Genomic DNA, 16,651 nt, shown 5'->3' with positions numbered 1-16,651 from the left:
TAAAGGTCGCACACAGAAATTTGAAGTTGATATTAGGCCCATAGTTACAACTGTGAAAATAAATTAAGCATCTGGACATGTTAATGGTCAATCAAATGCCTTGCAGTGTATTTCCATGCTCAAATAACTCAATCTAAACATGCAATCATAGTAATTATGTGAACAAATAACATGGTCCGGCAACATCCATGGTCCGGCATGGTTTAAGTTCGCCAAAGATTCACTTATCATGGGTGTGGCCAAGTTTCCACGGGTCCATAAAGTTTATTTACAGCCACCAGAACTGGCGCTCAGTGTTCTGTGCTGTTATTTAGCTCTAATTTACCCTTAAATGTCTTCTAAGAGCCCAGTAAACAGTGGAAGTATTGGTAATGCTGCTAGACAATATTGATCTCCCATGGCTCGGCATATTCCCTGGTTCGGCACTAGTCAGGTCCCAAGGGTGCCGGACTGGAGAAGTTCAACCTGTACTACTATTACATGTGCAGCCCTGAACCTCTGCATTACTGAAAAGTCTGACCACTGAACCATGAAATATTAGACACCATATAAAACCAACTCTATAACCAAGAGAGGATATATTTATTAGTATTTTATAAAAATGGACACTCTTACTCTGTCTTCCTTTTTTGGCAATTGATCAATAATAAGAGCCTTAGTACGTCTCAGGAACCAGCCTGACATTTTTTTTGCTAGCTTCTGCATGGCCTTTCGACCTGTTGCTAGCTCTCTCCTAGTTGCTGTGTGCCTCTGGCCATGCTCCACTGGATCAGAAAATTCCTTCTTGAAATGTGTTCTACTACCCAAAAGCCCAGGTATAGCCCTAAAAATAAACAAATAAATAAAAGAAAAGCAGTCATTTGCTGAACACCAAGCAGAATAGCCTCTTCCATTGACTAAAAACATGCTGTGAAATGCTCCTGACTAAAAGTGACATATTTTAAATCAATCATCAGTGAAGTCAATAAATACAACTTATGAATATAATAGCAATGTATCATTCTACTTCCAGACAGTCAGCCTTTCCATGTACTAACTGTGAAAACCTGAAACCCCAGTGGTGGGCAACCTGCAATCCATTAGGGTTCTATTTGTGGCCTGCAAAACGTTTTTGTTTACCATTGCTCATGCACAGAGTTGACAGATTCTGATGGTTTCTGTCCATATCATTTTTTCAGACCAGTATTACTAAAGCAGAATGCATGTAAAGTGAGGTACATACTGATTGCACACAAAGTTGACTATAAGAGTCGAGGGCTTCCTCTTCATCCAACGTACTGCTACGGTTCAACTGGCACACCCCACAAATGCCGAGTACACAAGCGCAGTTAGCAAAACTAGCCTATCCTGGGAGATCATCTTGGTTACAACTTTGCGGCCCATTGGTATGAAGGGGGGCACTCCTGAGGCCCACTCACTAGCTTAAGTTGCTCATTGCTGCCATACAGTCTCTTCAGTAATAATGACTCAATCTTCAAAAGAATTCAGCATCTGCAGGCTCAGTAGAGATAGGTGTTATGAGCCAGGAGGCTATTACTTAGAATCCTGTATAAGGATTTATGTGCCTAAAGCAGAGATGGGGAACCTTTATTGGGTTGGAGGCCTTTGACACACAGAAAAATCAGTTGCGCAACGCACACAAGTGAGAAGCAAAAAAAAAAAAAAAAAAAAAACACCCCTCCCTGACCCCCCACTCCTCACTGACATGCCCCCTGACTGAGAAGGAGAAAGAAACTCCCCACATTCCCCTTGCATACCAGAGCCTAGCGGGGCCCAGGGTAGTAGATTTTGTGTGCTTCAGCCCTACGGGGCCAGAGGAGGGCGGTAAGGAGGGAGTGCCAATGAGGTCTGTCTCCCCAAAGTTGGGGGGAGTTTTTAGCCTCGGGGGCTGAATCCAGGCAGGCTATGGGAACGCATTTCGCCCCCGGACCTTAGGTTCCCCGCTCCTGGCCTAAAGTTTAAGCACCAAGCTTTGACAATGCTGACTTTGATTCTTGCTACCTTAATTTCATCAGGTTACAGAGATATCAAATACTTTAATAAATATGAATCTAAAGAAAACAACAGGAATATTCAACTCATTAGGCATTTGCTGAGCAATACCCCTCATTGGGTAATCTATTCTAACACCATCTTAAAATTTTAGTTGCTTGGAAATTACATTAAGCTTTGATTTAACGCATCCCCTTCCTGACATTTCACCTCACCCCAAAATTGCTCCATATTCAAGATTTTTAAAATTGCAACTAAGGGAAGATTACTTTTGTTTGCACTTTTCATTCCCTCATCTAGGGTCTTCCTCCCTCCCCCCCCCCTTTAAAGTTCTTTGGGCCAGCAACTGTCACTTCCTATATATTTGCATAACACCTACCACATTTTGGTCACTACTAATAAGCATCATGACAAACACACAGAACTCCTATCTACATTAATCTGAGTCATGTGCTTTAGACCAGCAATTCACAAACACCAGTATACAGACTGGTGGCAGGCTGCGAACAGCTGCTTGCTGGGCCACAGCATGCTGCTGGGTCATGCCCCATTGCTTCCCCCCCCAGAGAAGTGCACAGTGAGAGGTGTGGTAGGTGAGTGCTCGGGGGTCTGCGCCAGGCCTGAATGTGTATATGGGACTGAGCAGTGGGGGCATAAGGAAGAAGGGGGGATGCCTCATGCCTCACAGAAGCAGGCCCAGTCCCAAGGAAGACACCACCCAACTGCAGCACAGGCTGCTCCATGAGATCCGGAAGAGCAGCGCTAGTTGGCAATGGAGCGCATGCACGGAACCAGAAGTCCGCCAGTCTTCACTTCTCAAGGGGCCCTGCTAGGCCCCTAAGCTGAGGCATGTCTACAGCCCACGGCTACCACTTGCATGGAGAGCTGTGAGGCAAGGGGGAGCACTGGTGACAGCAGCGTCTCCGCCTGCCCTGTGGTGGGGGGGAGGGGATGGGCGAGAGCACCAGCCCCATCAGCATGATCCTGATGAGCTCGAGCAGCAGCAACAAGCTGCTCTTCCACTTCCCCTTCCAGCCGAGCCCGGAGCACCCGGCCACCCAGGCCAACAACTGACAGCACAGGGCCATGGGCCAGATAGCCAGACGTACGAGGGCTTGGTGCCAATAGCAGTTGAAGAGCAAGGTAGGGATCAGGCTCACCCTGGGCAGTGCTGACGGGCTGGAGGTGGGAGTCGGGACAGCTTGAGGGCTAGTCTCCAGGTGCTGGTGTGAGTGTGGGGGGGGGGGGTGTTCCTGAGGCAAAGGGAATGAGGTGGGAGGGAGGCAAAGAAGAACAATAGCCCTCATAAAGTGGGCAAACTTGGAGAAGTGGTTGGTGGGTTATTCATTGTGTACAGATGTAATGCAAAACACCACATGACCACTTACTTTGTCACAATGAATATCCAAATATATAAATGAATTAATTACCATAATAAATATGCAAATATTTCTATGCTGATCCGCCAACAATTTTTGAATGAGTTTGCCAGTTGGCGGTATAAAAAAGGTCAGGAACTACTGTTTTTGACAGAGCAGGGAGCAGAGTGCTTGAGCTAAATAATTGTTCTTATTCTGCAGAGTGTGGGATGGAGTGAGGGAATTACAGGACTGGAAAAGAAAGACCCAGTGGAGAGAAGTTAGGAGCAGTAACAATAAGAGAAAAGTAGTCTTCTCCTGCTTAATAGTTCCCTAAAGAGTGAGGTGGTGAAGAGGACATCAAATTTACAAGATATCCAAGACTAGTATAAAAGATGGATTATTCCTACAGTTTATGGGCAATGCCCTGGTGGGAGACCGCATGTATTTTAGAAGGATAGAAGGCAAAAGGGTGATGGAATTTCCACTATGACCCTATTTCTCGACACTGCCAAACCTCATACCATCACCACCCTACCTCTTCTATGGTTAAATCTGAATTTAAAAATTAACTGTTTACTTACCAGTCCATGACGCACCATAACTCCTTCATGTTATTCTGAAGAATGGTTCCAGTAAGACCTATACGAACACTGCATTTTAAAGCTTTCATAGTTTGGGTTATTTGAGCCTTTGGATTCTTGATTCTGTGTGCTTCATCTACAATGACAGCAGACCATTCTAGGCTGGGGATCAATTGGAAATAGTTTCATTTAGCTGTAACTTGCATTATCTCACAACATGTATTTAGTTTTAGCTGTGCTGCCTCACATTTATTGCCTAAAAGCAAGTGCTGTGCTGTGCAATTAGCTGTGCTGCCTCACATTTATTGCCTAAAAGCAAGTGACAAGAAATGCGATCAACTTTAAAAAGTTCAAAGTCCTATTGTTACAAGTAATACCTAATATTAATGTAACTGAAAAAACCCAGCTATTTTCCCAGCTTCCTTTATGTATTTACATCTTATTGTGTGTACATATTTTCACTATAGTTTATTTGTTCAGATCCTTCACACAGATAAAAGCAAGAGAAATGATGTTTCAGGAGACTGTAAACTTTGGTTTTACCACTACATGCAATGGTGGTAAATGGGCATAATAGCTAAGATTTTTAATTTTAAGTAACTCAGATTTCAAGATGGCAGTGTCCCTTAAACTATAGTTTAAGAGGATCTTGCTCCCTTTCTTGGGTATTAAAGCAATTGTATAATGAAAATATGCATCAGAAAATTGCACTGCTCACTTTTTAAAGCTTGCATGTGGGAATTTGATTACATTCATACTCTGTTATTCACATGGAGTTTTATTTTTATTTTGCTAAGACTAGAAATTAAGTCAGTTCTAACCCAGCAGCCAGCTCAATCACCCAAGCATTATTTTGATGGACTCCTGCCTTTATTGAGATTAGACCTTTCTTTTAAAAAATAATTTAGCGCCCTGACAAGGATTTTGTGGCCAATGATGCTATACCTATTTTGAGAAAGAGAAAGACTATCCATCTCTTGGGCCATTAACCAAGCAACCTTTTATACCACTATCTCCACTTTTAGGGAAAAAAATTAAAAAGTTAATGTAACTGTTATTAAAGGTAGCAAACTGAGAACCCTGCTAACTGAAATTGTCCATTTTCCCCACGTAACAGATACAGCATGGGTAGCAGTAGTAGGGGAAACTTCCTTAATGATGAGTCTGAAATATGTCTTGAAGGGATCAACTGTAGGGATGACAGGATATTATCTCAACTGCTAATGATACTATGACAAGTCTCAGAGGGGTATTTGTATTAAGTCTGTATCTACAAAATGATATTGGGGAGACTGGTTAAAAGGTTGGAGGAATGGGGCGGGAAAGGGAAAGCTGCATGTCTAGCAACAATGGAACTGTGGACAACTGTTCCAAAAGAAATCTGAACATTATCAGTATCCACGGGATGGTAACAACTTTTAGTTACTATTAGTCTGGAACAAAGTAAAACCCCATGACCTAGAGGTGAAACGATTCATATCAGATTACTAATCCTGAATCACCAAGCCACAGTTTCAAAATACCACTCATTTCCAGATTGATGTTCCTTTAATACAATCAAGCAGCTGCAATTAGGAGCTGGAATATTTGAAAATATCACGTTTTTTTGCCGATTTAAAAAAAACCAAACCTATTTTAGATTAATTTATTTTTAAGACTGAACCTTCATTCAGTGCTACTGAAATACTCTAAGTCAAGTAGCCCATGCCAGTCTCTTGCATCCCACAAATCTACTGTAAGAAAGTCCAATCCTCTCAAGAGGACATAAAAGAGAAAAGCATGACTAGACCAGAACAAGGAATAGGAATGAGCATATCTGAAAGTAACCAAGTAATTTCAACTAATTCTTTATACTCATGAATAAAGAAATATGAGCATAAGGATTACTCTTACCTCTCACACAGATTCTGACATCTCTATTCCAAATCACGTATTTTTAAACAAGGCTAGATTGACATAGATAGCTATAGGAATCTCTTCAGCTATGATTCTGTCTAAACTTATCAACTCCAGAAGGTGAACCTAACTGTTTAAACTACGAGACTATGTCAAGCTGTCAGCATGTTTGTACTGTGAACTCTCTAGTATTTTAACAGTCAATGCTGAATCGCTCGATTGATTATACTCAAACTATAGCAGACACAAACTGGAAAGCAGGATTCCTCAAATTCTATAAAGTCCTTCGGGGTATTAAGGACACACATTCTTACTTGAAATTTCCTGAATTGAGGGACCAACACAACCTGAAAAAAAAAAATGGTGAGGAGTCCTGTGGCACCTTATAGACTAACCAAAGTGTAGGAGCATAAGCTTTCGTGGGCAAAGACCCACTTCGTCAGATGCATGTAGTGGAAATTTCCAGAGGCAGGTATAAATATGCAGGCCAGAATCAGGCTGGAGATGATGAGGTGGATCCAATCTTGCTTGATTGGATCCACCTCGTCATCTCCAGCCTGATTCTGGCCTGCATATTTATACCTGCCTCTGGAAATTTCCACTACATGCATCTGACGAAGTGGGTCTTTGCCCACGAAAGCTTATGCTCCTACACTTCGGTTAGTCTATAAGGTGCCACAGGACTCCTCGCCGCTTTTGTGGATTCAGACTAACACGGCTACCTCTCTGATACTTGAAAAAAAAAAAATGGGCATCAACCATTTGCACTGCACACCAGAAGTTCATATACTGTAGATATTGGGGGAAGGGGAGAAGAGAAGCAGCAGCACCCTGTGGAGAGATCTATGCTAAACTGCATTGAAAGACAGCTAAATATATATTAAATCATTTCCTAACAATACTCTCTCATGTAGGCAACTGCTGTTGTTGCCACAAATATATTAGATGATCATGGTGGTGAGGCTATCTGTGGGGTCACAGATGAGGGGGTAGGTTCTCCATGAGACAATTAAAGTATGGCCACTAAGAGTGGATACAGACCTCCTTCACGCAACAGCTGCATGGTGTAGTACTCTTGATGACCCAAAGCTTTAGTATGAGCAACGGTGGGCAAATATGTGAACTGTGCTAGGAAATCTTGTGTTGATTTGTGCAAGCGGCCAATGAAGCGTGCTTGCTGTGGTAAGGTGCTGTCTGTGTTTGGGGTTATTGTGTGTTCTGGGATATTTGTGCTAAGTTAGTGGTGTTCATTTGTGTGAGGATATTGTGCAATTTATCAAGATAAAATGGCTGAGAATTTTAAAAATACATGTTGCCCAAAGTTTGTTCAGAGCTGCACCATTACCTTTTTGTTACTGCACACAGCTGTCATTCCCACCTCCTCGGATCGACTGTCACATTCCAATGATCACAAAACCTTTAGACTAACATTCCACCTGGCTCTCACCAGAAACATGAGTCAGATTAGGGAAAGTACTAGAAAATTTGTGTTGATTTGCATTTGAATTGTGTTGTGATATGAGTGCAGGTGGCAAGCCAGGGACGTATGCTGTGGTGGGTGCTGTGTGAGTTTGAGGTTACTATGTGGGCTGTGTTACATTGATGGTTTTGAAAAACTGCAGCAATTTGGCCCAGTAATCCACCTCTGGACAGTGTCCTTCCTACAACCAGTAAAACTGCTGCACACTAATAAGGTGTGGGAATTAATTATGCCATGCCTTATTTTGGTTGTATGCCACATAGATACAGGCAGTCCCCGACTTCCGCGGATCCGACTTACGTCGGATCCGCACTTACGAACGGGGCTTTTCTCGCGGGCGGCGGGACCGCCCAGAGCGCAGCGGTCCCGCCACCGCGTCTTCCGGGGTGAGGAAAGCTGCTCCGGGTCTCCCTGGTGTGCTGGGGGGGACGCCCCAGCACAGCAGGGAGACCCGAGCAAAGCCGCACAGGCGGCGGGACCCCGCTGCCCGTGCGGCTTTGCTCCTTTGCCCCCCGCCTCTGCGGCTTTGCTCCGGGGCAAAGGAGCAAAGCCACACGGGCAGCGGGGCCTCCGCGGCTTTGCTCGGGTCTCCCTGATCTGCTGGGGGGGGGGGGGGAAGAGGGCGGAGCGCAGCTAGTGCGCCCCTCCCCCAGCAGACCAGGCTTTTGTTGCGGGACCCCTGGGGTAGATCAGCTGGGGTGCTGCCGGGTTGGTCCTGCGGGGACCTACCGGGCAGTGCCCCAGCTGTTCTGTCCCAGGAGTCCAGATTCAGCCGCTGTTGAAACTGATCAGCGGCTGATTCCAGGAAGCCGGGGACAGAGCAACTCTGCCTAGGGCTTCCTGTAGTCAACCGCTGATCAGTTTCAGCAGCGGCTGAATCTGGAGCCAGTTCCAACTTACATACAAATTCAACTTAAGAACAAACCTATAGTCCCTATCTTGTATGTGTGGGGAAAATCAAATAACTCCAATTGTGTCTAAAGGGGGGACTGTGCAGGAAATCAAAACTCTCTAAAAGAAAACTGCTGTAAGGGTTACAAAGTTTTCCAGGCCTCTCTACGTGTATCAGAGTGAAATCAAATTAGCTCTAATCAAGACCCTTACAATGCCTCCTATCTCAACTTCATGGATACTCCTAGTCTGTCACAATTTGTCATGAAACCCTTATCTTTGTCACAGTTTGCCTTGTAGACTCCTCCACTCAAGTTCTCATGTGGCTTTGTGTACTGTAAAAACTTACTTCTAGCACTCCTGGGGTGAACAGAAGTCTCAGAGTGCTTCTGCTGAGACTTTGTTTAACAATCCACAACTGAGTTGTCTGAACTTACTGTATAAAGATTCCCTGAATCTGTCTGTCAGGGCTGCTTCACTCTTGGTGTGACAGCCTGCATGCATGCATCATAAAGTTTTCTCTTCTAGGTTTCTCTCCTGCCTCACTGATTTGACCTCCGGCCTCGGACCCTTCTGGGGGCTCTGTACCCCAGGGGAGCGAGATTTCCCCCTCATATGTAACCCGGGGACTGCCTGTATAATCTGTAAAGACAAAATGGCTGAAAACTAAAAGAACTGGACTACAACAGACTAGAAATCACTCTTCCAGTGATTCAACGTTGTGATATTTTGATCAAAGGGAAGCCATAGCCATGCAGGAAGCTGTTTCCATTACTTCACAGCAATTCTATACAGCTCTTACACTTTAAAGCGACAATCCTGGAAGCGTACCATATAAATGAAAAACCAATGTCTAGGGCAAGGTTCTCAAGGTATCAAGCCTCAGGTATCACATATATTTTAGTGGTCATTGCAGGGAACAGTTTGGGGGAGAGACAGAGACTAATCTGCCTGATGTTCTAACTTTTAATACAACTATCATTCCAATAGCTATCTTCTTGAAAGTCACCCATTAGAAAGAAACATTGTTTGGCACATTCTCTGAATACAGATAGAATGTCTCTCCGCATTCCACCTCCTAGTGTGAAGTTAGATTCACAGTTTTTAAATAGCTATAAAAAGATTAAAACCAAACACAGACCACTACAAAAAATAGCATTTGCACAAATGAGTTAGAATATTACATTACCTGTTGAGTTCATCCAAACATAGGCGAAGCGTCTCATATGTCGTTAAAGCAATCTCAAATTTTCCCTGCTTTATGCGACTTAGTTCATTATCCTTTCTACTGCCATGTAAAATAGTGACCCTGAAATAGCCCCAAGTGTCCAACTCATCCTTCCAGTTATAAAGCACAGAAAGAGGGGCCACTATTAGGAACGTCTAAAAACAAACAGATCGTCATCATATTGCTGCAGAACCAATGTCAGAAGCATTTTATCAAGAACTGTCATGCAAAAGTCAAAATAATGAACATTACTTTAGTATTTAAAAGTTTTAATTTTATCTTATTTTCCATGGATATTTATTATTTGCTTAGAGTTACATGAACTGAACAGATAATTTGGAAAGAAAATTAGAGGAAAAACTCATAAAAGTAAAGTCATCTGAGTTTATTTGCAGCGTGGGGTCATAAAAGGAAACATAAAATAAAACAGCCTCAACAGGAGTAATCCTTTAAAGCAATAATGGTAGTTATTCAAGTTATACGTTTTACAAAATAATCTACTTCATATGGACAGTGAGAGTAAACAGATGAAATGCAAAATGTTTTACAGATGGGAAAAAGAGAGGCACAGAGTGATTCAGTAACTTGTTAGATGTCACAAAGCTAGTTGTTAGACTAGAATACAGTTTTATGTCTTCCCTCTACTTGCACGTTCTACTACACCACAATTGCTGTTCTTAGAAGCAAATAAGAATAAAAAAACACCTGCAATGGAATTATATAAATTAGACTATTAACTATATTTGCTACTACTAGCCTCAAAAGGCCAATATTGATTCACATTTTATAAAATTTATTTTAGGCATTAGCAATATTAACACATTTGACAGAAAAATGTTGAACACTATAATTGTTTGGGGTAGATAGTTGATTTCAGTCTTTTGACAACATGTATTTTAGTTCTATGCATATATTCTAATACAGTACATATGTTCTAGATTCAATTGTGAAGTTCTGTTTAATAAAGTATTTCAAATTTACTTTTAAGACTCTTGGTGTTTTTGTCTTAAGTGAAGAATAAGGACATAATATGTGTACATGGCTTTGGTAAAAAGAAACATACGACTGCTAATTGGTACAAGCAGTTGAATAGGACACAGGACTGAGAAATAGGAGACTAGATTCTACTCCTGGTTGTGACACCTTGGAAAGTCACTTAACTTCTGTACCTCAGTTCTCTCATCTGTACAATGGGAAAAACCCTAACCTCGTTTGAGAAGTGCTTTAAGATATGCAGATAAAAATCAATATTTAAATATTAAATAGTATTAATTCCATAATCTTTTATAATCCTTATCATTTAAAGGACTGTGGGACCAACTCAGACAGGATATTGAAAAAGCTTCCATTTAGCAAATTACTTTATGTAAAGGAATTGATCAGATATTCAATATAAACTTTTAGATAATTCATCTATTTGCTAACATTATATATCTTACAAAGGAAATCATATAGCCTCACTTCTAAAATCATCATTTGTCTAGCATTCAACATTTTATAGCTTATGGACAGATATGAAATGTCATTTTGAGCCAACAAAAAGACGTGTCAACTTGAAGCAGTCATTATGAAGGGAGCTGATAGCTATCCCTCTAATAGTTTTAGAGATGCACTAAAACCTCCATCATTTGCAGCGGGGCTCTGATATTATCCAAGTGAAAACTCTCACGCTGGAGAAGTACTGTCACTTTGTCTTAAAAAATGACTCCTGATATGAGCTGTTGAACACCCCCATTTTCATTCTCTTGCTTGCATTGCTTATAGGTTTCAATTACATATGTACTAAGTCTCAGAGTGTAGACATGTTAGCCTGTAATTTTAAAGAAATGAGTAGCCCTATAGCATTTTACAGCCTAACAAAAATATATAGTATCATGAACTTTTGTGGGCAAAACCGACTTCCTCAGATATGAAAGCTTATCACACACACACACACATATATAATTTTTTGTTAGTCTCTAAGCTGCTACAGGACTACTCGTATGATCATATGTAGTTTTCCATAGGACACCTGCCTCATTTAGTGCACAGTAAGGATACACATGGAAGAATTAAGGCAGTGGTCCCCAACATGGTGCCAACGGGCGCCATGGTGCCCGCTGGGGCATTTATGTGCACTCGCCGAGTGACCAGGGCCGGCCCAAGCCATTCTTGTGCCCCAGGTCCCGAGTGCGTGGCCCCTGCCCCCGGACGCGCGGCGCATGTGTGGCTCCTGCCCCCGGACGCACGGCAGCCCCAAAAGGTTGGGGACCACTGAATTAAAGTTACACTAGCATTACCCAAGTATTGAGTGTTTGACTTTGCAACTTAACTTACTTTTTTAAAAGCAGTTTCTGTACGTAACATAGCATTGTCTCTGTTGCATTATCAAAAAAATCCATGAATATCTGTATTTCTACAAACAAATTAGATAACACCACAAAACCTGGTATACGCAAGAATATTTTCTACGGGACAAACAAGCTTTTAAAAACTAGCAGAGCCTTTCCCGTTATCACCAATATATTTGTAAGTCTGTATCAATTAAAATCTGTACCTTTTTGGGCATATCTGTTAGTTCTTTTTTCACTGTCCTCAGTAAAAACTCTGGCATATTATTTTCAATGTCTTCACGTGTTCCCTTTTTATGTAGTACTGCAGCCAGAAAAGAAATTACCTAGAGAAAGAATGCAATTTACAGTCAATATACTGAAAAAAAAAAGTATGTCCTTCAGAGAGCAGATATTTAGGGCATGATCTGGAAGGTACTAAGCATTCTTAGATTTTGCTGACTTCATCCTTGAGAATGAGAAAACAGAAGCAGCACGGATGTGGTTAGTTCACCTGAAACTTCACTCCAAAATTTCCTTTGGAGAAGGAAGAGAGAGGATTTTAAACTGATGGTAGCCCCACAGTGTCCCCACTAAGCTATGCAGAAGCACATATTCACAGGTGATTAATCTGCCCCATGCAGTCAGAGGCTCAGGTCTTTGTACACAGGCTGACTGACTGGGCAGGGCTGATTAATCACCTGTGAAGCTGAGCTGTGCTGGCAGCTTAATGGGAACGCTATTGCCCAACCTATTAATATTTGTTCTTCTGTATTTCATATATAAGGCCAGAAGGGAAGACCTATGATCTGCTGGTCTGACCTCCAGTATACACAGGCCAGAGGACTTTCCTGAATCAATTCCTGTTTAAACAATTGTGAGCAACAAAGAATTCATAACTTTAACCTGTTCCGGCGTCTAATTATCCTTACTGTAAAAAATTTCCTCATCTTTGTTTAGCTTCAACTCCCAGCCATAGGATCTTGTTACATCCTTTTCTGCCAGACTGAAGAGGGCCCAACAAATTTTGGAGCCTCACGTTAGTACTAGGGATATAAGCAACTAATTGAGTAGTCAACTCCCCGACAAGCCTAGGGTTATCAGATAGTCAAGTCACTACTCGACTACTTGCTCCCCATCCCCTAGTTGCATTCTCCATGAGGGGGAATAGAGGATGCAAAGGCACAGTGGATTTAAAAAGCAGAGCCGCAGCAGTCCCAGAGCCAGTACAAGCCGGGACTGCTCAGTTCTGCCTCATGCTGCCCCTAGGAGCTAACCCTCTTAATTGACTAATCGAGTAGTTGATGGAAATTCCATCCACTACTTGATTATCCTATTAACCGCTATTTAACATCCCGAATAGGTACTTGTAAACTATAATCCTGTCACTTCTTAATCTTCTCTGTTAAACTGAACACGGATTCAAGGATCTTAATCACTATGAGGCATATTTTCAAATCCTTTAAGCCAGTGGTTTTCAACTTTTTAAAATTTACAGCTCCCTAAAAAATTTTGAATGTGGACCCTTTGGAAATCTTAGACATAGGCTGCATCCTTCCCCCAGGAGTCATAGACCACATGCTGAAAACCACTGTTTATGGTAATGACAACCTTTTAGATATAGTCAGCTGACCCCCAGAGGTGCACAGACTACCGAATAAGACACTGTTTTGATCATCCTTGTGGCTCTCTCCGAGCCCTCTCCAATTTAGCATCATCCTTCTTCAGTTGTGAATATCTGAATTGGATGCAGTATTCCAGTAACAGTAACACTAGCACCAAATACAGCAGTAATATAACCTCTCTAATCCAACCTGATATTGCCTTGTTCACGCATTCAAGTATGAGATTAGACCTTTGAGCCAGCATTGCACTTGCAATTCACATTCAGCTTATTATCCAAAATGGCCCCAGAGTCAGAGTCGCTGCATCCCAGGATACAGCCCTGGATCTTCCAATTCTGAGACTAGCAACAGGATTAGCATTTTCCATTGGATTCAGAGGCAGAAGTACAGCAAAGCCACATTATCCGCTGACTTCAGCTTACCTCCCAGTCTGGAATGTGAGTGGCTTGGGGCAATGCGGGTACATATGCTTCAACATTCTAAAGAAATAGCTAGAGACCCACAGTGTGAGCTACTTTGAGCTACACTTCTGTGGTCATCCAAATCAAACAGAAAGCACAAACATGGCTATTGACAAAGTTTAGCCAGAACATTATTAAAAGCAACCTGGGTGTAGTGTCCCAGGTACTATGCAGAAGTAAGAAACAACTGTTCTGCCACTGCAGTGCTCATCTTTTGGAAGTTCAGCGGTTCCTTTATTCCTCACAGCTGTTCATAACACGACAGAACTAAAGCTGTTAGCAGGGTTGCCAGGTGTCCAGTTTTGAACCGGACAGTCCAGTATTTGAGCTTTCTGTTTGGGAAACAAATTGAGAAAATATAAATGTCTGGTATTTTCTAAATAAGATGTAGTGTAGATTGTGATGTAGTCAAGTGTATCCAGTATTTTTGTTGAAACCATCTGGCAACCCTAGCTATTAGCACCATTGAGAGGAGTTATCCAACATGAAATGGTGGAGAGAGAGCCAACAAAGAATACTAAGCTATCCCAAAATAAACTTGCAAAGGAAAGAGCAACCATGTGGGGCAGGAGAATGGAAAGATGCCTCGTGGGGCAGGAGGTGGCAATAGAATGTTAGGCACAATTCTTCATATAAACGGAGGGGATAAGACAGTTCTGGTGTTCATACATATCAGTGAATTTTAATAATAGGTGTTTGGTGGCCACGGTGGTATAAAATTTATTTTAACCCTTTCAAGCATAAACTGAAATGTCCCAGAAAATAATAAAAACCTCTAGTGTCTTTCAGAACCTTCAATTATTTGAAGAATTATCCCCATCAAATGTTCACATGCTGGCATTTATGACAAAGGTCCGAGAAAGGACATTCTGTCAGAGAAACCTGCTGCTCCTTCAACTGAAGCAGGAAGCAAACTGGAGAATCAGAAGCATAAGAAGGGGAACTGAAGCCAAAAACATTTAACTTTTATCTGAGTCACCTCATAATAGATAGACATGGGAGACAGAACCTCAGGAAACAAGATAGTTTGAACCCCGTAAAATAAACATACATAAATTATTTTATAAATCCATCCTGTTACAACATTTCTCAGAATGTTCTGTAATAACTATTTTATAGCAGAACTACTTAGGTGGTCAGATGTTTAAGGAAATCATTAGGAAAAAACAAATATTACCCCTTATACGTTCTTAAGCCTTTAACTTTCTTTGTAGCCTCTTTTCCAGGTGTGCTGGAAAAGCAGTCAAGATCTTGCAACTCATAAACTACCCACCAGCACTACCCCTGCCTCCATAAAGAAAAACAGTAAATAAAATTATTTCTTCATATAAGGAGAGGCCACTAAGATAAGTTAAAATAATGTTATTTTAAACATTAAATGGACAAATATAAGGAAATTTAAAATTAAGCCTGCCATAACCCACCCAGCTGTGACTATGATATAACAGAAGGCAATCCGGCAGCCAATATGGATTAAGGAAATCGCTGCCTGAAATATTAATTTCTTTAATTTACAGCAGACATGTCAGCCCCACGTAATCTGTAGGATAATGTTTGGGAAGAGGGAAGGAGGAGTTTAAACACAATTTCAGAAACTCAAGAGTTCATCAGGTTTAACCATTATGCTCCTAAAACTAAATCCTGCAAATTGTTGCACATGGGCAGATCTCCATACCTATAGAGTCCCAATGATTTCAACAGAGCCTCACTGACTTCTGTGAGGATATACATAAGAGCAGCTCATTTATTCAGAATAGCTTGCAGGATTGGAGCTTTAATGTGCTAATTTAACCTCATGCGGTGTCTCCTTAATGTTCTTGCGGTATTAAAAACCAACAGTATTTTCCTAGAGTTTATAAAATACTCCATATCCAAACCCTGACTCTGAAAATAAAACAGTCCATCTGATTTAAATGAAATTTAGTTGAGAAATGAATTGTCATCTTGAGAATTCGTAGGCAATATTACAACTGAAAATGAGATTTTTAGGCTGATTTACAGACTTTTTGAAGAGAGAACTTTAGGAAATTCAGAAGTTTCAAAGCTCTATCAGCCTTGGGGGAGGTGTGGGCTACTAAAATAAACTGTATTGAATAGAAGTTTAACAAATAATTTACAGAAACTGAGTCATCCATTATGCAGAAAGTTTAAATTAAGCCTCAAAGAAAATCACAAAATAAAAATTAACCAGAGCATGAGTTCCAAACTGCAATCTAATCTCTGGATTGATCATAGGACAGAATGGTACTTCATCCCCAAAATAACAAACCAAATTATCATTCTGGGAAAATGTTTTTATAGGCACTCTTCCCCATGCTGACACAGAAACATTTACAGGCTCTTTCCTTACACAGTCAACTAGCAATATACACAATATACCGGGATCTGGGAAACACTGCAATATCATTTCCCACTGGCTAATGTGAAGGGCCAAGAGAAGATCATATTTGTTTATAATATTTGCACTAGTGTTTTTGGACACCTCATTATGATAAAAAAAAATTCTTAAGTGGGGGGAAAAAAAGCCCACTTCCATCTCATCCACTGTTTGCAATAGTATTTACAAAGGACATCCCAGCATTACGCTTTAGTTTGACACAGGGATGGGACGCTCAGCATATAAACAATAGGGATGTGAGATAGCAATTAACCAAATACGCATGTAACCACACAAAATATTATTGGTTACACAAACAATTCGATAGTCCCCAGGGATGGGGGACTCTTCATCAGAGGTAGCAGCGCTGGAATGGCAGGCAGCTCAGTGGGTTTAGTGCTCATGGGGAACCAATTTAAAAGCCGGCTCTTCATGGTACCGGGCTCCCGC

The 16,651-nt window shown here is 41.5% G+C and overlaps 1 protein-coding gene across 7 annotated transcripts in view; it reads right to left on the bottom strand.

Moving 5' to 3' along the window:
- The window catches only part of ERCC6L2 (ERCC excision repair 6 like 2), a 126,016-nt gene that overhangs the window by 95,351 nt on the left and 14,014 nt on the right, over nt 1-16,651 (bottom strand). For all 7 annotated transcript variants that reach the window (XM_075931826.1, XM_075931828.1, XM_075931829.1 and 4 more), the window contains 4 exons: nt 11,966-12,085; nt 9,391-9,584; nt 3,935-4,096; nt 616-823 (listed from right to left, as the gene is read on the bottom strand). In XM_075931826.1, the coding sequence (XP_075787941.1) occupies nt 616-823; nt 3,935-4,096; nt 9,391-9,584; nt 11,966-12,085 (684 nt within the window). The remainder of the gene's footprint in view (nt 1-615; nt 824-3,934; nt 4,097-9,390; nt 9,585-11,965; nt 12,086-16,651) is intronic.

The sequence above is a fragment of the Pelodiscus sinensis genome, chromosome 6, assembly GCF_049634645.1.
Source record: "Pelodiscus sinensis isolate JC-2024 chromosome 6, ASM4963464v1, whole genome shotgun sequence".
Taxonomy (NCBI): domain Eukaryota; kingdom Metazoa; phylum Chordata; order Testudines; family Trionychidae; genus Pelodiscus; species Pelodiscus sinensis.
This window is presented reverse-complemented; position numbering and strand designations above follow the sequence as displayed.